This window comes from Thunnus maccoyii, chromosome 18 (genome assembly GCF_910596095.1).
Source record: "Thunnus maccoyii chromosome 18, fThuMac1.1, whole genome shotgun sequence".
Lineage (NCBI taxonomy): Eukaryota > Metazoa > Chordata > Actinopteri > Scombriformes > Scombridae > Thunnus > Thunnus maccoyii.
This window is the reverse complement of record NC_056550.1, coordinates 7,144,803-7,168,566: the sequence shown is the minus strand read 5'-3', so window position 1 is coordinate 7,168,566 and position 23,764 is coordinate 7,144,803. Positions and strand designations below refer to the sequence as shown.

General features: G+C 40.5%; 1 protein-coding gene across 1 annotated transcript in view; it reads right to left on the bottom strand.

The window, feature by feature from the left end:
* usp43b (ubiquitin specific peptidase 43b) overlaps positions 1-23,764 on the bottom strand; it is a 67,633-nt gene that overhangs the window by 38,147 nt on the left and 5,722 nt on the right. Inside the window, exons 2-3 of the mRNA XM_042392922.1 lie at positions 21,577-21,723; positions 4,287-4,390 (exon numbers count right to left, since the gene is read on the bottom strand). Of these exons, the coding sequence (XP_042248856.1) occupies positions 4,287-4,390; positions 21,577-21,723 (251 nt within the window). The remainder of the gene's footprint in view (positions 1-4,286; positions 4,391-21,576; positions 21,724-23,764) is intronic.

The following is a 23,764-nucleotide window of genomic DNA, read 5'->3' as shown; positions in this document are numbered from 1 at the left end:
AGAGGTATGTATTCCCTGTCTGCGATGCAGCCATGCTGAAGAGACTCTGAGCTTGATGCTTTCTTCACTGCTGTGGCTTTGAGGGTAGCTACTCAAACATTTTCCAGGATAATGCATCACACTAGTATCTTTATCTAATTGAGTTTCTTTCCTAAGGCAGGCAATTAAAAAATAAAAAGTCTCAATAAGTTATAATTTAATAGATTGGCAGCTAATTCTTCCCACTAAGCCTGACAGCTACTGTACTGTCTGTTGGTGGATAAAGGGTAGTTTATTCACCACACTAATGATCTGAATGTACGCCTCATGATTCACTAATTGAAACTACAATATACACATAAAAAACAGACCAATTACTGGGCCTGTAAAGTCCAAAGTACCAGTTACCCAACCCTGCCCTTCTAATCATAATAAATCAGGAGACATGGTACGATCAAAACAAAAGTCACCACTGATTCAGAGAAAAGACGACGTGAGGTTCTCTCAGAGAAAGTGGCATCAATGTAAGACGAGCTGCACTCCCACTGGAACTGCACCGCGTTTGTAATCTGAAACGCTCGGCTGCCCGTCACTTGGCTTCACTGTAATGAACAAAGCTTGACAGAGACATTTTCATCGCAGCCTGTGATTCACTCACATGAAGACAAAGACCACAGTTTTAAGATTTACTTGATCGGAGTAGTGAAGGACCAATAGATTATAAACATCTGTTTCTTCTTATGGAGGAAACAAAAGGCTAACTCAATTTATTGCAAAACGAAGCTTGAACATAAAAACGTTCAGCTCTGATTTTGATCAGCTGCAGCATGTGGTGACAGATAACATAAATTAAGAATAAAAAACTCTTCGCCTTGCTCGGAAAGTGATTTAACTTGTTTGGACATGTATAATGGCTGTGATGATTGCATAGTGACAAACTGGGCTATTATAAGGATAATTCTCCGGTCTGTCAACTCGAGATGTTGTATCACATTGGACACTGCATTGCTAAGTGTTACACAGGCAGTGGTGGGGCCTCAGGACTCTTCAGAGCAAAAGAGAGGGACAGGAGTCAAGAAATATTTGTCCGATTCTAGCAATTAGAGCATCCATCTCCTCTTAAAACCTCACAGCCTTGTGATGCATGGTGTCTGCAATTTCTGCACTGCTAAAATAGATTCAGACTGTACATTTGTATATGTTAGAGTTCCTTTTGTGAAGTTTGTGCTTAGCCAACCCAGTCATATATATTCCCTCTGTACCATCTCTCCCACTCTCCCTGGCTAGCACAGTATATGAGTGGGTGAGAGGAACAAAATTTGCCTGCCAGGCTGCTAAGACTGCTGCTTCCTGTCTAGACACACCCAAGGTGTCACAGCTGAAACATTTGACAGTAAGGGTTGCAATTAAGAGATGCGCTCTGACAGATGTATTACTGGCAGTCACACAGAGCTGCCAATTTTCTGAGGAATTGGCAGATGGAGGAAGGTACAGACAAACAAGATATGAGTGGTTTGGTCTGGAGGGACAACTTTTCCAAACTTTTATTAATTAAACATAGATCAGATCTTGGCATAGACTCTAAAACCTCTATAATCCATCAGTTTGGTCAATGCTTTATGGTTGGAGTCCTGATGGTGGTGGGGCAGAGAATTGCATCAGCATCAAGAGATATGGGTGGATACAGACACTATGGTTGTTTGGTTTAAATAAAGGAGGCACAGATTAGACATTTAAACCTACATGTGTAATGTAATTGGAAACTTCAGATTAATTTAGTGTGTTTTCAGACCTGCGTTTTTTAGTCTGGTTAAATTTCGATTTGTTTTGCCCCTTGGTACGATTCATTTGGGCAGATCCGAACACAGTAATTGTACTTGGCTGCGGACCACAACAACTGTACCAAGACCCTTTAAGAGAGTTGCCTCGGTATGGTTCCAAACCAACACTGGAGCAGTTTGTTTGTGGTGAGAATGTGATCCAACTACAAGGTGTACTACGCAAGTTTGAGCTAAACGACTCTGGTAGCCAGGGGCACTTTGCATACTGTTGCTACAACTGTTGCAAGCAGCTAGCGGTAGAGTGAATCGAGATCTGACCTGGTCTAACAGCGAAGTTGCATTTGGCCGGAGGAGCTTCTTCAGGACCGTCTTCCTGTGTTAAGTTCTCGCTCTAGACACATCTAACCACTGAGTGGAGTGAACATTCTCACCTGGCTTTTAGTGATGCATGAACTATAGGTTCAAAACACCATAACACCCTGCACAAGCTTCTTGATGTTCTCTCCGCCCAGACTAAAAATGCAGTGACTTCCTGTTGGAAATGGCACATAGATGAGTTGGCCAGATAACCTCGGCATGTAAGTGATGCTCCACTCTCATTAGGCTGCAGCTGACAGATCTATATATTGTGTAAAAAATTAATTGCCTCTTTATCTCCCGGATGACTGACTGATGGGAGCCATGAGGACCTCCAGCTGCATGAGAAAAGTTAATAACACAGTGTGATGAAAAGTCTGTTTTTGGAGCTTTGCTGTTAATCACAAAAGAGCAAAAACAGTAAACAATTTTGATAAAGAGAAAAAATGGTATTAGGATCCAAGTACAGCAGACAGCTTCACAAGGTAACTTCCTTTCAGTGTTACAAAAGAACAGTGAAAATATTCAAGCATTGGTACAGCTAACAACCCTAATTATTTCACCCAGCACAAGAAGTAAGCACTCGGAATAAGTACTTGTACTAAAGGGATTTCTTTATCCCTAAGAGACACAGAGGTTAGGGCACTGGGGAAGTTTTTCATCAGACCTTTTCACTATTACTGCTCTTGCCTGCTTGGTAATTACAGTGAAGATTTACTGAATTACTGTTCTTCTTGCCAGGCATATGTGTCTCTGAGGAGGAAAGAAATGATGACATCTGCATTACATCCGCAGTATCAATTACACTCTGGACCTGTCTCGACACAGGTATTATACAATTATATTTCAGTCACTTATCCAGAGCAACACTGGACAAAACACAGGACTGTTCTTAGACACTTAAACATGTGTTTGTAGTGGCAGTTAAGGCTATGACCTTTCTGTAGCAGGGAAGTCTGACATTTAGATCTGGCAACATGACAGTAGAGCTGTTGTACAGTAAACTTGACTCACAAGACACACGGTGATATGGTACATGTTAAATTTCCACCGGAGATATAAGGCTATAGACAGTACAAACAGACTGTCAGTAAATTGTTTTGGTTCAGGAGCAGAAGTCCTCAGTAATGTAGTGATAGTATATTTTCTTCAACACCACACATTCCTAAGTAAAACAGATATATCCAAAACAGGACAGTTAAAAAATCCTATTGAATGCATGAAGTATATCTTAAACTATAACAAGCTTACTGGAAACACAAACACCTCTTCTGTTTTGCCCTGAAAAATGACATTAGGCAAGAATAACAGACAACCATTTTATATTTTGTGAAGGGAAAAGTTGTAGGGTTGTGAAGTGGGAGGAGCTACTTCGGGCGCCCTTTGTTCTGGAAGTAAGAATCCAATTAATTTTTCCCATAGACAAAGTTATGTACGTGACTCACAGTTGGAGCGCTCCTATGGCTTGGATCAGCATGAAACTCTCTTGGTTAAATCATCAGTATAAAAGATGAACAGCTGCATAATAAAATATCTGGTTCTTTGATAAAAAGTCAAAGTTACAAGCAGTATGACCCCAGGCTATATTTCGGCAAAGAACATCCAATCACTGAGCTTAAATTTCTGTCACAGGTGTTGCTCACAGCAGGCAGAAGCTAAAAATTATGATGTTGAGAAAACCTAAAACACAATCTGCAGCTTAAATCAATTACTTTTTAAATTTTGGTTTAGTTGTGGATTAATTCATCGACTATGGCTTAACTGCAACGACAAAGCATTTCGAATGGCCTCTTCTCCATTGCAGTGGTGGCCGAGGCTCATGGGTAGTGTCGTATGTTGAGCCGTCCATCATGCCAAAATGACGAAAATGACAAAACACGATTTCTTAGAAACTAATAACAGCAACAAATAATTGAAACTGATGGACATAATTTAAACTTATAGGATCGTAATACAACCCAGGAGATTCCTGTGTTTCTGATTAAGTAACGTTGAGTAAATTGTTTAAAAAAAATTAGAAATGGGAATACAGAATGAGAAAAAACTCTTCTTGAACCATCAGTCCCTCCCACTTCACAACTTTATAAATATAATGTAACAGACACTTAAGCTGCTCCAAATTTCATTTTTGGCAGATGTGAGTGTAGCATGTAAAAAAAGTAAACTCACTTGTACTGTGCCTGGAAATGTTCCTGGACAAAGCTGTGCTGGACTCTGGGCTGCTGGGATTGGGACGGGTCAGGAGATAGCACCTCCTCAGCTCCACCGGGGCCCTGCAGCACATAGGAGGCCATCCATAAACACAACGCTCACACTGGCAGATTCTTCAGAGATCCATCATACATTACCCAGGTTGTCAAGAGCTATCACTGTGAGCGGGAACTCATATAGTAGTAGTACCACAATCATTTTGGTAATCTTACAGAAGCTCCTGTGGAATGCAGCTATAGCAGATTCTTGCTTTTCCTTGACAATAAAGCGATATTCAAAAGCAGTGGAATGTGCTGACCTAAACATAACCCCCTGGGAAGCCCCCGTCTTTATTCTTTCATCTACTCACCTACAACAGAGGGAAAGCTGGCCTTGGATGAGGATAAAAGAATTAAGGAAAAAAAGATAAAAAACTAAGACTGATCACTGAAAGACTAGCAAGGTCACAAAACAAATGTGTGGGCTGGCACACACTGGGAGTCTGTCTCACAAACACCGCTGTGTGTTAATGACAGAACTGAACCGAAAGACCTTCTGCATCAGTAATTATATTGTCTTTTACCGTATTAATGCCAGGTAACTGTCTTGCTTTGTGTAGTCTTTTATATTATAACACATTTTAATTGTGCCAAAAACAGCATTAAAGTAAAATGAATATTTTTTCTTTATCTGTAATCTAACATTAGAATATATTCATTATACTTGGTAATAATGGTGCACTAATTTTGTGAGCCATCTAACTTACATTTATCTTGTCCTCTGACTTGAGAAGAGATAAAGTATGTAGGATAACTCACACTCACTCCTGTCTGTGTGCACACGGTGCAAGAGCAAGAGGAGAGGGAGAGATGCTGTGCTGCTGCCAGAAGAGCCGCTGACTGAGATTACTCTGAGCAGCATGCATGGGAATACATTACAATATATTTGTGTATATTTCTTGCTTTCCACTTGATGGTCTGAATAAATCGGTGCTGCATGTTGCTGCTGTTGCTCTGTGCTGCTCTGTCTTGTCTGTCCGTGTGCTGTCAGTGTCCTCTTTTCGTGCCGCGATGTTATCAGTTATGACTTTGATTTTCACTGAGTGAGACAATGGACGTGTGACATGAGAGTGTGTGTCTTATGGTCAATGTGTTAGACTTGGCAGCCCTGGATAAGGCAAACTTATTTACACATCCAGTAGGTACGGAGCATCATTATCATTCATTTGGAGTCGTGTTTCTGTCTACCTGATGAATGTAAATCCAATCTTCACTCTCTTTTAGCTCTGTTTTTGGAGAAATTTCGGCCTCTTAAGCTGCTAAATGCCCCACTATGTTCACCAGCTAGTTTCTAGTGTGACTGTATCTGTTTGCTGTTTGGTGTTGAGCAGGTAGTGTACTGCTGCAGTCAAAAAGGACACTCTGGGACCGGTGAGAGTGAACCAAAACACTAAAGTTGCAGTTGGACAGCTAAACAATGAGCCGAAACTCGCTATAAGGCTAAATAAAGAGTCAGCTGTCAGAGTTGCTTCGCTCCCGTGCAGTTCTCTACAGTGTTTTGGTAGATGATTGTAGTAAAAACACTGATTAACAGATTGTAAAAGTCGCAGCGAAGCTATTTTGCTGAATCGCAGAGTAGCAGAATCTCTCAGTAGACTGAATAGACAGTAATGACCAAACTGAATGGATGTTTTAAGTAATATTATACAAGTAGTGAATGTCGCTAATGTATTTAAACTTATCACTGAGTTTGCTGTAGCTCAAGGCAGTGATGTCTATTATCACAGATCACTAAAACAACACGTGTACATATGTTCAAGTGTTATGGTTTTATTTTAGTTGTTTTTGGCCTTTTGTCATTGTCCTTTGCTCTCTTCGCTATCCATTTTTACCGACAGCTCCTAGTGACAAACAAGCTTACAACGGAGATGAACATGCTCATGACATCACCATCTAGCTTGTTTAAAAATACCTGCCCCTATTGGCAAAAAAAGCGAAATACTATTTAGTTTTCCTGCAAATCTAGATGAATCTCAGGTTTGATTGCAGAGCTCTATCTTATCCAAGGTAAAAACCATACAAACCACATTCATATTATTCTGTGCTTCATCTCCACTTTAAGTCATCATATCATCTCAGCTGTGCTTTTACACCGGGCCGGAACTGCACTCTCTCTGAGCTTTCTCTGTTGACACACGCTCTCTCTCTGTTTACTATTCCTCCCATTTCTAGCACGGCTCCTGGTCCCATACTGGCCGCCACTGTTCCCAGGCTGGCAGCTCGACCATGACCTCCGCTCACAAATGGAGCTGAAAGGAGGTTTAGAATTTCTAAAAGGGAGACGAAGGTGGAGGGTGTCTGAGAAATCAGGGTGAGACAGACAGACAGAGAGGCAGGAGAGTCCTTTACAGTTCACCACCATTTCAGATCCTGAGTCTATTCTTCTAAGAGCATTTGAGCTTTGCAAAAACCAAACGCAAGACTGAAACCTGACCTTCCTGCTGCACTGTGTTCCAACAGGCATGTACAATGGCAAACCTCTGCCTCCTCTCTCACTCTTCCTTCTTTGCTTTGAGTTTTTTCCTCTTGTTATATTCTGCCACGAAACATGAAGACTGCCAAAAGGGGAGACTCGACACAGCTGATCTTCTTGTTGAGGTAAAACATGTAATTAGATGATGTGAGAGAGATTCAGAGTGCAACCCTTCAGATTTTTTCATTTTTAATCAAATACACTGACATCAGCCCTGTATTTCACTGCCTTTTTTTCCCTCCACATAATGGATTCCAGAGCTATCGTTATGTAGAGATAACAAAGCAACATTCAGGCCACCGAGTGCAGACACAGTTGGTCTTATCACTTCTCAGAAATGCATGCCCAGCTCTGCCTTGTCAATAGACTGCAAGGCGTCAGCTGCGTGTTAAAAGTAGCTGTGGACGATGCGGACATTTAAGCACAGTGAGAACATGGGACAAGTTATATGGCCGCTGACATGTGGTTCTGATAAGACCTCAGTCTCTAAAAGATCATGGCCAGATACTGCAGACCGCTGCTGGTCTAATAAATTGTTTTACAGGTTGTTGGGCGACCCCTACAGAGCAGGGGTCCATCTCAAGAAGTGCCATGTGCCGGTCTGAAATTGAGATGCTATCTTTGAAATTGGTCGTCATAAAAATATGCCAACTTCAAACTGATAAAAAAAATTACACAGGCAGGCAACAGAGGGAAAAAAAATCAGAGAAGCTATTTTTAGGGTAAGATCTGACCAGTGGTCGGCTATTACCACATGGGAGAAAAAAATGGGAAAAGCACAGCGTGTGAAATTTCATTTTTTATACTTAGACTCCATTATTCTTCTGTACATACAGTACTTACTATATACAGTGCACACACACTGAAAGCCTGTCCATGTAGTATGTACAAATGTATCCAAACTTACTGACCTCTCTCCTTCCAATAATCATCACGAGCATTATCATCAATCAAAGCAATTACCTCTGAAAATAAGTGAAGAAACTAAGAAAGTAAACAAACCTTTTGCTGCAGTACAGTATGAATCAGATCAACAAATGATCTTGTTCCCCAAAATATGAGTGCATACATTTCCTACACTACTGATGCAGCTGACCCATGGACCTCATGCTAATATATTTTGTTCTGCTTTAATTCTACTCAGTAATTACTCATTACTCATTACTCATCACAAATTACTAATTGTACTTTATTTTCTATTACACCAATATTACTTAGTTATTGTTTAAATGTTATTACTATGAAATTACCTGCCTGTAAATTAAAAGGTTACCTTTCAAATGAAACAACCATTGGCACTCTAAATGTGAATATAAAATAAATGAGCAGCAAATTTTCAAAAGCAAAAACATATTAATCAAATGTCAGAGTAATGTCAGTCATTTAACTTGGCTTGTCTCCCCTCAAAGTAGTGGCTTGTCTGGGATAAAAACATGCTGATGAGAGTAAATTAGCCTTAGTCTAATTTAGTCTTGTTGGTAATTTGGTCCGGACCAGTTTGGTATGTTGTTACATCCTGTGGCAGACACAGTGGCTACTGATTTGATTTGTTCTTTTTGGCTATTTTGTAGCTTTTTTGTGGCTATTAACCAACCACATTGAGATGGAAAAATTTTGGGTTCCTCTGTTTGTGCCAGTTTCTTCCCTTCAGGGAAGATGAGGAGAGAGTACATTCTGGTCCCCCTTAGTTCTTTTGGTGTATTATGGGGTCAGTTCAGGCAGGAGTATCATTTAGCAGCAAGTTCTGCTATGGGACTTGTGGTGATCTAACAGCAGTGAATGTGCGTACAGCTTTGAAAAGGTCACTAACTTATTGTTTGCTTTCTTCACCCCAAAGTTTTTGCATGCATAAGTACTCCACTTAAGTACCCCACTTGTCACAAACTGGCTCAAAATGTGTGTATGAGTTATAGGCTGAAAAATGACAAATCACACACCAAAACAGTCCAACAGTCCAACATTTTATTCTGAAAGTCAGATTTATGCACTATACTGTATAGTTCCCTCAGAATTTCACACAATGGAACGAAAAGCATGGCATGTACACTACTTTCTGCTAACAATCCCATGATGCAAAGCGCTGTTTTATGTTGCATCCATGCAGTGTGGACTGAGGACAGGAAATCCTCACAGAGGACAGGTTAAACACTGCAGGCAGAGAGGGAAAGTCAATACTTCGTAAAACTGGTTTTAACAACATTTAAATGTCACAAACACTGGCAAGTTGTAACTTGTGAAGTGAAGTTGAGCAGAGAAAATACCATTAAAAAATTTAAAAATGGATCTGCACTACTCTGCAACCAATGCATCTGAAAAGATAACATGGAGAAATATAAACACAAAAATGTGCAACTGCTAATATCCAAGATATGTAAAGCCAGAGAATTGTCTACCTCTGCTTAATCCATAAGCCTCTATACCAGGAGAGAGTGTGTGCCAGTGCCCAAGGAGCAAGGAGAAAATTAAAACTCAAATCCCTCACCCTGGCACCTAGTGTGCTGTAATTGATTTCTGGGATTTAGATAAATGACAAAGATACAGCATGCAACCAAGTGGTGGTCTGGAGCCTGGCTGCTGGCTCAGCACTGTCAGCAGGAGGCCAGAGTTCACTGACGGTGAGTTTTTCAAGCTGACTGAAAGAGGACGACAGAGGGCCAGAGTGACGGAGAGAGCGAGACATGATAAGCACATTGTTGTGCAGCTGGCTGCTGAAAATCTGACAGCTGCCAGAAAGTGGTAATTTCATGCAAACAATAGAGAATACCGGGTTCATGTGAGTGTATCTTAATGGGAATACCATTGTGAAATATTTTTTGATAAAACATAACACGTTAGTGGTTGTGTTTAAGATCACATTTCCCTTGTTGTGCTATTTCAGAATCGCATATATGTTCACAGAGAGTCAATTTGAAAAGATTGTCTGGATCTGAATCAGTTGTCTGTCTTGGAACTTCAATATATATATAGCTTCATCATCGTCTGTTTTCATATTTACTGTGCCAGTTAAAAAGTAAAAGATTGCTCTTTCTCAAAACATTACAATTATTTTTTCCCAATAAAATCTAAATTACTATGATCATTAGTACAATATTGAATAAATCAGAGCAGTGAAAACAAATGCTCATGCTTTAATCCACCAAGAAATCACGCCTTGAGGCCTCTTTTTTTCGCTTTTCCACAATGAGATCAATGTTATTAAAAAGACATTTGGCAGCCTTGGAAACAGCGCTGCATTTACTCATTATCCATTTCAGCAGTGAGATGATGCAGACGCAGATGAGCAGCTCACTCCAAAGAATTTGTTAAATCCATGACTGTTGAATCTTGGTCATCTGTGCTTCAGCGTGAAAGCCTGAAATCGCACAGATTAACGGTGCACTCTGTCCCATCGCGGAGGTTTTCAATAATTCACCCCCCCCAAAAAATAAAATGTTGCTGGGAGTGATTCATCTCTGCCAGTTGATCCACTGTAAAGGAACTCAGGACTCAATCCAGGAAATATACCCCCCCTCCCCCCTCCCCCATCCTCATAGACCACCTGCCTCATCCTGATGGGTTTTCAAGGATAGGGGGAGGTAGATTGTAAGGGGGGGGGGGGGGTGAGTGTTCCCAGTAATGGTCCTGATGTGAATAATTTAAACAAGCTGTGGAAACACACAGGGATGGACATGTGCTGCTGGTGAAGAAAGCACTATAGTGGAGTGATTGAGAACAAGACTCAACAGCACCTAAAACCCCATGCTGATCGTAACAGAGAGAGAGAAACTGAAAGATATGGGGCAGGCGTATACGTTTGTGTGTGTGTGTGTGTGTGTGTGTGTGTGTGTGTGTGTGTGTGTGTGTGTGTGTGCGTGTGTGTGTGTGTGGGTACAGACAGACAGAGAGTGAAAGAAAGGAGAGTGTTATTGAGTAACTGAATGTTTAAGAAAGTTGAAGTAGTACACAATCTGACATACAGAGTGAACATAAATAATGGACAATCTCCCTCAACATTGCCTCCTGTCGCGTGCGTACCTCTCTATAAATAGTCCCAATAATACTAGTGCTGGAAGCTTTTTTCCCTGACCCTTCCGCCCATTATTCCCTGTGGGTGATCACTCTGCATGGGGCACATTTGAATGGATATACTAAGAGCCCAGACCTCAGGGTTGTAACTGAATGACTGCTGCATATGTTAGATTTGGTTTGCTCAAGTCTTGTCTGACAGGACAAGAGGAGGGGCAGACTGACCCAGAGGCCATTTACAACTGTTATCTATACAGTCGCTGTTAGAATATATATGTGTCAAATGTGCATCTGTAATGCTGTTAGATCTTCAATTTGCCTTATATATCCACTACAGAAAAAAGTATTACTGTTGTATTACAGTGGGATTTGCGAGCATCCAATATAATGAAATGTCTCAAAATACCAAAGTCCTTACTGGCTCCTGCTTTGTGCTCTGACTGTCCTGTGCCAAGGTAAAAACCACATCGTGAATTTCTCCCAAAGTGTTCAATACTGTGTCACAAAGTCTGGTTTGTTTACAGTTAAAAATTGAGTTTTCAACATTTTTGGAATCACTTTAAAATGACCCATGAAATGTTTCTAAGGTGCTATAGCTGCCACAAAACTCTAACGAGACTGAGAGTCTACAGCCTGATAACAGAGGCTGCACTCGCTAAATGCTATTTTCAGCATGCTAACATGCTCACAATGACAATACTGACATGCTGATGATTAGCAGGTATAATGATATACTACGTTCATCATCATAGTTTAGCATGTTACCGTGATAACAGTTGCTAATTAGCACTAAACACAAAGCACAGCTGAGTTTTGCAAGTATTTAGTCATTAACAAACTGACATTTTGACCTGATGATGGCGTTAGATGAAATGTCAGGAGATCATAAAAGTTATCAAAATTCATCCTAAGGAGAACATGAATGTCTGTACAAAATTTCATGGCAATCTATTCAACAGTTATTCAAATATTTCAGTCTGGACCAAAGTGGGGAACTGACCGACAGACTGACATTACCTTCTCTAGAGCGACACCACAAGCTAAAAATGAATGTGAAATTACATTCATTTGACAGCAATTTTGTCCACAGCAACTCACTTTTTTTCCTCCAACATACAATACTCATCAGGAGCAATTTGGGGTTTGCTTTGGGGTTTGTCATGCTCAAAGACACTTGTACATGTGGTAAGGAGGAGTTGGACCACCAACACTGCGATTAAAGGACAAGCTGCTCTGCTACAGTTTTGAAACAATCCTTACTGATTCATTCTAGTAATTTCTTCTTGTGTTTTTATTATAAATGTTAATGTATAGCCTACATGTTGAATGCAACACAATAGGGAGTCTGAAACCAGACTTCATTCAACTGTAAAAATGTAACATTTCCAAAAAAGGGAACTACTTCTTCAAAAAGTCAAGGTTGATCAATTCCATCTGTACAACACAAGCAATAAAAATGTTCAGTAACACTTCAAGATCATGAAATTGCAGTGTCAGTCAAAAATTGAAATGAAGTATATGGACTGCTGGCATTTGCTAGAAGCATTTCAGGTTTTGACTGATCTATACTAGTAGAAGCGGTATCCTCTTTATCATGTAAGGTCCATCATAAAGGATTCATTGTTCATTGAATCCCACAGTCTGAAGGTGAGATATACAAGGAGAAAGACACTGTGCCCCTGCTAGCCTGAGAGCAGAACACCGGCCTCAAAATGAATTTCATCATCACCAGATGGAAATGAAAGGGCTTTCAACAAGAGAAATGAAAGAGACTGTGGAAGAAAAAATGTGATGGGTCAGACAGACATGGTGACAGGAATAAAGACAAGAGGAAGCCAAGATGAGAAGCTAGTCAGGAAGGAGGCTCTATTCTTGTGGCCTAAAAAGTCTTGATGCACTGTCAACACACTTCGAGAGTGACAGTGTGGTGCAGTATAACACACATTGAGAAAGTATGTGGCAACAGCAAGTTGCAAATCTTTTTTTGTTCTTGGTGTGATATGGATGAATCATATTCGTGAACGGGACATAAGCTGAGTGTTGTGAGTGATCCTGAAGATAGGAAAACATGATGAGTGAGCATCATCATCATGAGTGTTTAAGCATTGACGAAAACCCTTTACTGACCGCCCGAACTGACCTAAGAGTGAGTCATTAATATATGACACCAGTGGACTGAGGCTGGTATGACTTTAAATAATGAAAGTGGTGACTTCATACATGAGAACAATATAATAAAAAAAGGCTTCCTTCTACTGTCTGTCTGGTTTTACATGCCATGCTGGGTTTCGATTGTTTTGTTACTATAATCCAAAAAATGGACTGGAGGCTCAAAATTGCTCACAGTGAATGTGAGTTTGAGTCTGCCTTAAGATATTCTGTCTGTAGTGGACTGCCAACGTGTTCAGGATTGTCCTTTATCCACTAAATGCTGGGATAGGCTCCAGCTGTATGAGTTTATCACAAACAAGTACTGGTGATGAGTGAGAGGCACTGATTTTGGGAAATATGCTTATTCATTTTCTTGCAGATAGTTAGATAAACAGATCGATAATGTCTTTACCTAGTAGCCAGTTAGCTTAGCTTAGCATAAAGACTGGAAAAAGGAAGAAAAACCTTGCCTGGCTATGTCTCAACATAACAAAATCCTTCTACTAGCCCCTATAAAGCTAACTACTTAACATGTTACATCTCGTTTGTGTAAACCAGACAAAAATTGAAGTGTAAAAACCACACATTGCTGTTTTAGGGTTAGGACTGAAGTCTTGTCATGCCTCTGATGTTGCCAGGCAACCAGTTTTGACAGCTGTTTCCCCCTCTTTCCAGTCTTAATGCTAAGCTAAAGCAACCAGCTGCTAGCTTTAGCCTGTGTTATCGATCTTCAATTGGCCAAACGTCACTGATCCACATTAAAAATAGTTTACTGTTTCAATCCATTCATTTGCAGCTGTAAGCTAACATGAGTAAAGTTACCATTGAATCTTTTTCACTTCCTGCATGTGCATCACAATAATGCACTTAAATGTAAAGGTAGTGGTGTGGCTTTACTGTGAAACCAGAAGTGATGACAATGACTTACCAAAAGTTCACTAACTATAGTTTTTCTAACAGCAGATTTTGGATGTTTTCTATACTATTTGTCTGAAGGTTGTTTTGAAACTTTCCATGGACAGAATACATTTTATTACATGTTAAACAAAGTAGTAATCAGCACAAACTGTGTGTGTTACATATATTAGACAAGAAAGTTGTTTTTTTTTCCTAGCCTACAAAGCATGTTGGCGTATGAATGTTTCCCTAACCCAGCCTCATGTTAGCTCACATACACAGTATCTTAATCAATTACAGGTTTCACATTTTGGGAAAACAGAGCACTTCAATTGTACTGCTACTTGGTATCGGCTGATACCCTCAATTTGGGTTCAAAAGCAGAAAGTAACTTTGTAGGATAATAAATAATGCCAGATAATACAAAATAGTGAAACTTCTTTGTTCCATTTGGATATGAACCTGTGTGTTGCATATCAAGATATAACAAACACTTGGATGCCATGTTTATCTGCCTCTCGATTGTATCCTTCCTCTTCTTGTTTCTATGGAAATACCCACGGCTCTCAAAGAGAAAGAGGGCATACAACATGAACAGAAAGGAACAGACTTGGGAGAGATTTCATTGGAAACTAGTGTACCAGTGGCATAGCGTGCTGGTGAATATGACTTTGTGAAATGTCTCTTAAGAAGATTTATCCCACCTTTAGGAGAGCAGCAGGAGAGGCTGAGGGGGAAATTAATTCTAATGAAGGGAAGTCGGCCTCCTGAGCCGATGAGGGTTATTATTACCCTCCTGCCTCTGCGGCTGCTGGTGATGACTGTGGTGACACAGATGAGGATAGAATGACTTCACACATCAGAGACAAACGGCAGCTTCTGGTATCTGCCAGTTTGTTTTAATGGCCATCACAAGCAGCAATATAAGTTAATAGCCTTTGTTAAGGATTACACATATAATATTGTTGGAATAGAAATGTAGCTATAGATATTTGATTAAAGCTCTTTCTCTAAACTGTTCGTGATGCCAGATTGATAATTATTGCTTTTTAAAAAATCCATTCATCTTCACAGGCAGACTTAAATTAAGTCAAGATAACACATTACAACTGGACTTGGCGTGACAGGCATGCCTCCCTGCTTGAATTATTTCTAGCAACAACTGTTTAAATCATTCCATCAAGCCTGGTTTCAGGCAATTGAATTGACACACTCTCTGGAAAGCCTCCACTCAGCAAATCTGAATCACTTAAATTGTTGGGGTTGGTACTGTCTGCCAATCAGACCCAGGGCTGGGAATAATTTGTGCGTGAGGGAATTTCTTTATATTAAATAAAGAATCAGTCTGTTGCTTTAACAATATTTCACATAAAAAAACAAGATGAGGCACTTCATTCTTCTGCAAAGCATGTTTGAAAACAAATCTATTCAAACAATTATTTTTGAAGCTTTGTGATTGTGCTGTTCTAAACTTTTAACTAGTTAATATTAAACTTTTTAAGTAATTAAGACTCATGTGGCTGCTCTGGTAAGTCAAAATCATGCTCAAGCAAACATGACCTTGTTTCCTTTCATTTAAAAGCTCCCCACAATTTAATGACGAGACGAGATGTTTTTCTGGGCTGGACTCCCTGCAGAGCATGAGTGCAGTTTATAGAAATGTTCTTTAACTGTTCTTTAAAACAGTAGTGATGCATTGTGTTGTCTGGAGCAGTCAGACAGTTGCAGCTTAATAGTGTCTGTGCCACAGTGAGCAACCCCAAGCTTTCAAAACCAGCTCCTTTTTTAGGAAGCGAGGGCAGCCTCAAATCCATCCTCCATGACTGACAGAGAGATACTGAACACATTAAATTCATTTTAGACTTATATCCACATGCAGACAACTCTCACCTCAGCATCTGCGGGGCGCTTCAGGCTCTTAGCCAATCAACACTAATCTGGGTCGGAGGTGAGAGAGGACCTCAAACACAGAGTGGTCATATTCGGACCCTTCCCTCCAAGCTGCTTTTCCAGCTGGGTGGCTCTGAGCCACAGGAAGCCATTTCAGCTTGGCAGGGCAGACAGAATCAAAGGCAGAGGGGGGAGGAAAAACGCGTGCATGCACACACACAGAAAGCACACAAGACTCATAGCAGAATCATTCGCATCCAGCCCTGATAGAAGCGGGGAGCAGCACTGACCACACACAGGCGAAGGCGCTGCTTGGCTGTGGGTTTAGAGGTGCATTTATGGGCATGTACTGCGAAAATAAGTGAAAAGACACCAAGTTTGAAGCCTCAGCACAATGTCTAGGTCAGTGTCTGGATGTGTTTCTAATTTAAGTACACAACCGCCCACATCGTACAAATCAGATCTCCAGGCAGAAGAAGGGAAGGAGAGCACAACCAATAAACAAAGGAGAGCCACATTGTGATTGTTGTGCTTTTACTTTGTGGGAGGATGAGGACCTAGCTTATCAACCCCTATCAACATTTTCACATTCAGGCCTGCGTTACTGAGAACATACAGTATAGACCTACTGACCCCGAGAGCTACTCTACTGGCTTATAAGACAGATTGTGTTTCTAATTTTGTCTTTTTGACGTTAAGTCTCAACATACAGCATCTCACTTCTACTGTCATGGAGCTGTAGGTGTGACATTTTCAAGTACATTGTCACTCATGTGAACAACAAAGCCCAGGTAAAAACTTTCACGTGCATTTTCCTTTTGTTCTTATGATAATAAGTGTGATTCAGTTTTTGATCCTCTGGTTTACAGAGATTCTGTCCTTTCTCTCTCTGTGAGGCTGCACTTAGACACAGTGGTGGTGCTTTAAGCTAACGCTAGCATGGCAACATGCTCTCAATGACAGTGCCACGCAAATATAATGTTTACCATGTTCTTAGTTTAGTGTGTTAGCATGATCACATTTGCTAATTAGCACTAAGCACAAAGTGCAGCTGAGGCTGGTGTGAATGTCGACCAAATTATTGGACAAATTAACATTTTGACCTGATGATGATGCTAAATGAAAAGTCAAGGGATCACAAAAGTTCCAAACTTATTACAATTCATCCTGCGGGGGACATGAATGTCTGTACCAAATTCCAAGGCAATCATCCAATGATTGTGCTCAAAACCACAAATGTCAACCTCATGGTGATGCTAGAGGAAAAGTCAGGGGATCATCAAAGTCATTTGGATTCATCATGTGGGAACAATGAATGTCTGTACAAAATTTTGTGCCAATCCATCCGGTAGATGTTGAGATATTTTTCTAAATTAGTGAAACCTTTGACCTGCTGGTGGTGCTAGAGTGAAAGCCAGAGGATCTCCAAAGTCAGTAGGGTACATCCTCTAGAGAACATGATTTTCTGTAACATAATGTCATGGCAATCCATCTAAAAAACTGAAATACCACTCTCCTGGTGGCACCAGATGAAAAGTCAGGGGATCACAAAAGTCATTAATATTCATCCTCTGGGGACTATAAATGTCTGTTCAAAAATTCCAATAGTGGATAGGACCAAAGCAGTTGATCAAACAATCGAGCCACAGATTATTGCCATCTTTTGAATCACGCTGCTAGTGTGGTTTAAAACAGTGCCCTTACTTGACCAGACACATCTGTAAATGAGAAACAGCCACATTCTTCAGTTTCTACAGAAATTTTTGTCATGTTGAATCAAAGAAGTAATTCCTCTCTCTCTTTCCATCTCTCTGACTGTCACTACTGCTTACTGTTCCCTCTCCCTTTGCCACACTATTGCAGAGGACTCAGTCTTACCTCTCTCTCTGAACTAAGGCTGCACAACAAGTGTCTCTTTCTTCCTCTGACTTACAAAGAGCCACATTCATGGAGTTGAGAGAGAGAGAGAGCTTCACACTTGCACTGTGTTTCCTAAGTGATAAACGATCAACAAACCAAGAGAGAGAATGAACGCCACATGAGTCAAAGCCATAGGGAGTCAACACTAAATGTTAGAATGTGTGTAGTGTATGTCTGCTTGTGTATGTGTAGGACTGTGAACTGTCACCCTCCATTACAAACACAAAATACTTCAGCTCGAACAACAAGCTGGTCTGACACTGGATGGTTGCTCTGGCTCTCTTACTTTGAGTGGTAACAACACACGCGTAAAAACAGTTAGCATAGGTCCACAGGCTCCTGAATTAGCAGCAGAAGAGGATGGAGACTCCTTGGCTATGAGTGGGGATGTTCGTTGACTGGTAAACAGAGATGAGGCCTCTCATCAGCCTGGCTGTGACCCTGGATGACTCTGCCAGCAAGCCAGCACTACCAAAGCTACAACAGAGTGGTGGTGGAGGAGATTAGCACTGAGGTGAAACAACTTACAAACAAACTGTCACAGACGAAAACTAATCCTGAATGGCTTTATAAGGTGTACAACATTTAGTTACCTGACTGCATGTTGATGTAGTAGATATGTGAGTGTGACTTAGAGACTTTTCATTCAGCTGCCCTTCTCCTGGCCTCAGTGAGGCCCTCTCTGCCCTTCACAAAGCTCCTTTGTGGAGCAGCGATAGTGGACTGCATACCACGGCTTTACTGTACATTCTTACAGAGGTACAGTATGTTAGAGCTATGCAGGGATGAAGCAGGGAATAAGGCAAGGAGCACACTATGATTCATGGGGAGACAGCATTACTGGAATAATTTCTCTCCCATTCCTGATGCTGAGCAGAGGCCTATATGACCACATGTTTCCTTACTGATAAAACCGAAATCCATGACAACCTTGGTGTCTGCAAAGAGCCCACACTGGCTGATGGCAGAAGGCCTGGACAAACATAAGAGACAACTGTCACAAGAGATTTTCTGCTCTGGACAGAGGCCATAGTGCTGCTCTCTCCTTCTCTCTCTGACGCTGCAATGGATATTTATTCATATGCCGCATTTTCTATTACAGCACCGTAGTCTTCTGAAATGGTACCTAATTAAACACGTCAGGGGTTTTCACAGGCCCATAAAATGGCGCAAAGATTAACTAGGGTACAGACTAATCACAGCCTGTATATGGAAGACTAATACTACAGCAGGTTTTTTCATAATAAGTTGTACCTCGAGCAAGAGCTGTAGCTTATTCCTGCTGTCTGTTGACTGAAAGGTGCAACATCTTATGCCAATGGATTTAAGACTGGTAAAACCTCCACAAAGATTACATACTTTGCAAACTTAATCAACAAATGTTGCCACCCAGACAATAGAGACAATCAAGTCGCCATGGATACAGGTCTCAGTGTTCCTCCTCCTATACAACTCTGTAGTTTGACAATCAGTTTCTGAAATATCCAACAAACACATTCTCCCTCCATGGTTCCACCAACCTTTCCTCCATCCTGCCTCCACTAAAATAAATAGTCATTGCTTGTATTTTAGAATTGGAGCTACCAAATCTTTGGCTTCACTGGCACCAGCTAATGTCATAAACATAAAAGTGGAGATGACACCTTGTATTGGCTAGATCAGTGACTGATTGTTGGATATTGAAGACATAGTGAATCTGAATATAGGATCTGGCCAGAAAAAAGTTGGTTCCTGGTAAGAGCATGTCATCTGAGCATTCCTTGGAGAATGGGAGAGGAGAAAAAGTGTGTAACACTGAATAAGGGAAAACAGGTCAGCTACTGTAAAAGGCTAAATCAAACATGATAAAAACAACAATGGCAAAACTGTTAATGGCCTTTTCATGTTGTTGCAGTGTAAAAAATTGGCTTTCATCCAATCAGATAAGTAAAAATCTCTCCTTCTAATTGAGAAGAGGGTTAAATGTTGAGAAAAAGGAAACCCAAGTAAACGTTCTGCTCTTTTAATCAAATGAATCATGCTGCTGAAACCAACATAGAGTGGATTCCAGGATTAAGTCAACGTTTTTTTTTGTCAGGTTTACATCTTCCACACCTCTCCGGCTCTGTGGGTGAAGGTGTGGCGACATTTTCCCTGGGGTGCTGCAGACTCATCATGACAGACCTTATCAGCAACTCTCCAGTCCTAGCCTCCTGTCATGTCCTCTGCATGCCCATGTGCACTCAAAGACACAGTCCAGACCCACCCCCTACCCCCTGACCTCACTCCATCATTCAGTCTCAGCTCACAAGGAGATGGAGGCTTACAGTTGTTCATGTGATATCAGAGTATTCTGTATGAGCCACAGAAAAATTGGAAACTTGGTGGAGCAAGATTTTCTGTTGATACAGAGACCTGGACCCCCACAGAGGATGAAGGTCTCTCTGTTAGACAGATTTCTATCATTATCTGTCTCATTTTATCACTCACATGCTAATGTGAGGACTAAGAGTCAAGAGCAGACAAGGAGAGGACAACAAGCTATACACAAGCCAGAGAAAAGGAGCAAGGTTACAGCCACAGACATAGGAAAAAAACAAAAATAAAACAGAAAACCTTTTTAGTGAATATAAGCAGTCAGTGCATGTGAAGGTTGCATGTTGGTCATACCAACACTCACGAGAAAAGAGCATGTTATACATTATCTTAAATTATCCAATTTATAGCCTTGGGAGTGTAAGACTTCCTGATCTCAATATATCCCGATCCCACAATGATGAAACAACAGAATAAATCACTGCAGTTAGCGCCTCAGGAAACAGGGGGCACTGAGTTTGAGTGGATTTATTTGCAATGACTCACCAACAGCAAGCAACAGTGTAGCACTTCTCATAAATTATGCCACTGGTTATCACCCTGATAAAACTACAAAAAAGAGGGATGTCTATTTCAAAAGTAAAAACATGTTTTTAATAATACATGAAAGTTCTGCGTTAATGGCTCACAGCAGAGCAGTTCAAAGTTCCATTCAGGGAGTATCGGAATACACTGCGCCTGCAGGCCCACCTCGAGGAGGAGATGTGCTGAGAGAAAATCCAACACCAAATCGCCACACTTGTCCACAGGCAATGCATTAGACACAGAGCAAGGTTGCACACCTTAGATTGCCACACTGGTTTCGGTCGCATGAAAACTGCACCGCAGAACATATTTTGAGACCTGGAGGTAACCTCTGAAGAGCTAATGATACTGCTGTCTGTGGAATTATCAAAAAACTTCTGGACATCCTTATCAGTGAGATAAGACCTGCTAGCTTGATAATAAACAACACAAACACAGAGATGTGAACCGCTGGAGGAAAAACATCAGAAAACATTTGCTAATGTTTACTGTGCATATTGCGTTTGAATATCAGCTACATTGCTACATTCAGTGCATATCGTCTTGGTTCATGCAAGCACATTTGAATATGCAATCTGTAAATGCATGAACAAAGAGATTTTTAGATGATAGATACATTAATTAATTAATGTGTCATTAAAATATTTTAATGACACATTAATTAATGTATGTCTTAAGTGTGAGTTAACACTCATAAAAAGTCGATCCATTAAACGCCTATAATCACATGAATGAATAATGACTTCACTATGTATTAAGCCACAGGAGTTCATGATATAGTATGAATTAATTCATGCATTTGATCATAATGAGTCATGTTTTAACTATGCATCGATTAAGCATGCATTGTGAACCTTAATTACTAAATATTACCATAAGTGGGACATGTTTCCTGATCAATGACAGTCAAGAAAGGTTTCTCATTACTGAGAAGTAGAAATATCACGTCTCCTCTACTGCTGCTACATGGACAAACAGCCTGCTCGATGCTTACCTTTCCAGGAGCTTTGGTCTTGTTGTTGTTGTTGTGGGAGGCCAGATTGACGTCTTCATGGACGCGGTCCAGCAGCCACAGGAGGAACTCCAGGGCATCATGTTGGGAATTACCACGGAACTGTGATCCATACTTGGACACTATAGTCTGGAGAAGGGAGGGAATTCGCATGATGAAATTGCAATTTTTCTACAGCTAAATAATAGTTTTAGGTGTAGAGAAACCTTTTGAAATCCACAGATATATTTATCCTATCCACATAATCCCAATTTTACTTCAATGAAAAACAAAAGCCGTCGTGGGCACCTGGAGAAGCAATATGAATTCTCTCACACTAGATGTGAATCTCAAGCACTATTTGTTTACTGGATTTCACAGCTTGGGTGTGTTCGTTGGTACAACTGAGGCTCCTGAATGGGCAGCTCTTCCCTGATCAGAGGAATCCTAGAATTGCAAATTTGCACTAACCAAAAATTGCCTCCCCCTTTACTTCTCAAGAATTGCTATTTTAGGTGTGAATAACATTCTTCTTAAAAGTAGGTTGAAGACTACTTAAGCTCACACACTGTATAATATGACTTCAGATGTGAATGGCACCCAACTCAATTAGGCAGGAATTAACAGTATGAACCGCAGCTGGCAGCCTGGAGAAGCACAGGCAGTGATGAGAGATTATAGCAGAGGGAACAGCCAACTGTAATCATTGCTTCATAATTCCACTAATATGAGATATGCCTTTTATAGCTATTAAACCATAACGTGATGTAGGATGTCTAATGACGGTGTCAGAGGCCTGTCACTGGAGAGTTGCTAGTTCAGTCCCAAAAAGAAAACACACTGTCTGGTCCTTTAAGAGCCAGCACTTAAAGGTGCAGTGTGTAAAATTTAGTGGCATCAGGAGGAACAGACTTGGCAGAAATGGAATATAATATAAGTATGTTTTACTTAGTGTATAACGCCAAGAAAATAAGAATGAGACTTTTATCTACATAGAGAGCTAGTCCTCCCACGGAGCCCGCCATGTTGCACTGCCATGTTTCTATAGTAGCCCAGGACAGACAAACCAAACACTGGCTCTAGAGAGGGCCTTTCACATTATTTGCGGCCACTGTAGGTTTCTCCTACACGCTTGGAAGGGGAGGGGTATCCAGTTAGCTGCAATCTGCAACCTCACTGCTAGATGTCACTAAATCCTACACACTGGTCCTTTAAGTGTCCTTGAGTAAAGCATGTAACTGAATGTTACAATGCAGCTGCACAGCGTAATTGCGTGTAGTTCTCTGAATGACAAGGAAAGAGCAGACCTTTAAAAAAAAGTATACTCAAGTCAACTTTCCCTTCAAATCATTTAATAAAAGATAGCTGTTTGGTATGACCAGATTGATAACTGACTAGACGTGGAGCCAGGAATGCATTTCAAAGTAGTTACTGAGATGTAGTTACCGACAAGAGCAAAAAGTGAACATAAAAATTCATAAACAGAGAAAAACTGCTGGCGGAGTCTTGGCAGAGCGATAAAGTTCTCTAATCTTCTCTTCTGATCTTGTCTTGAAAGTGAAAGTGAAGCTTCCTTTATCTCATAGATCTCAAAGTTTAAAATATATGAGTGTTGTCATGTGAAACAGGATTCTTACAATCATTTAAAGAATAAGATTGTAACAAAATATGAAATGTTAACCAATAGAGAGCTACTGTTTTTAGCCGATAAAACTGGACAGCTATGCGTCTTTGTTGAGCAACAATGTTATTACATAAAGAGCATGTCAAAACAGCAGATAGGCATCAACGTATTAAAACTGCATTTTTCAGTGAAGGTTCACTGCACTCTAAACGTTGCTCATATGGGTGACACACCTCTGATTGTGGGAGGTCTTATGTTTGCCTTGAATTTCAGAATAAGATATTTACAAACTTAATCATGTGTAATCTCTAAATGTCGTGGCTAACACCATATACTGTATAATATGGCCTCTTCATTGTCAAATTTAAGAACTATCACACTTAACATTACAAATGTTTTTAAAGAAGACTGATTAGATAACATTCAATGTAGTACAGCAGATCTTTTTAAAATCGATGCTCTTCAAAAATTCAGGGATACTTTGCATAAATGCTATGATATTAACCATGGGAGCCATGGACATGTACTAACCTAAAGCTGTTGTGCAGCTAGTCATTACAGCAAAGT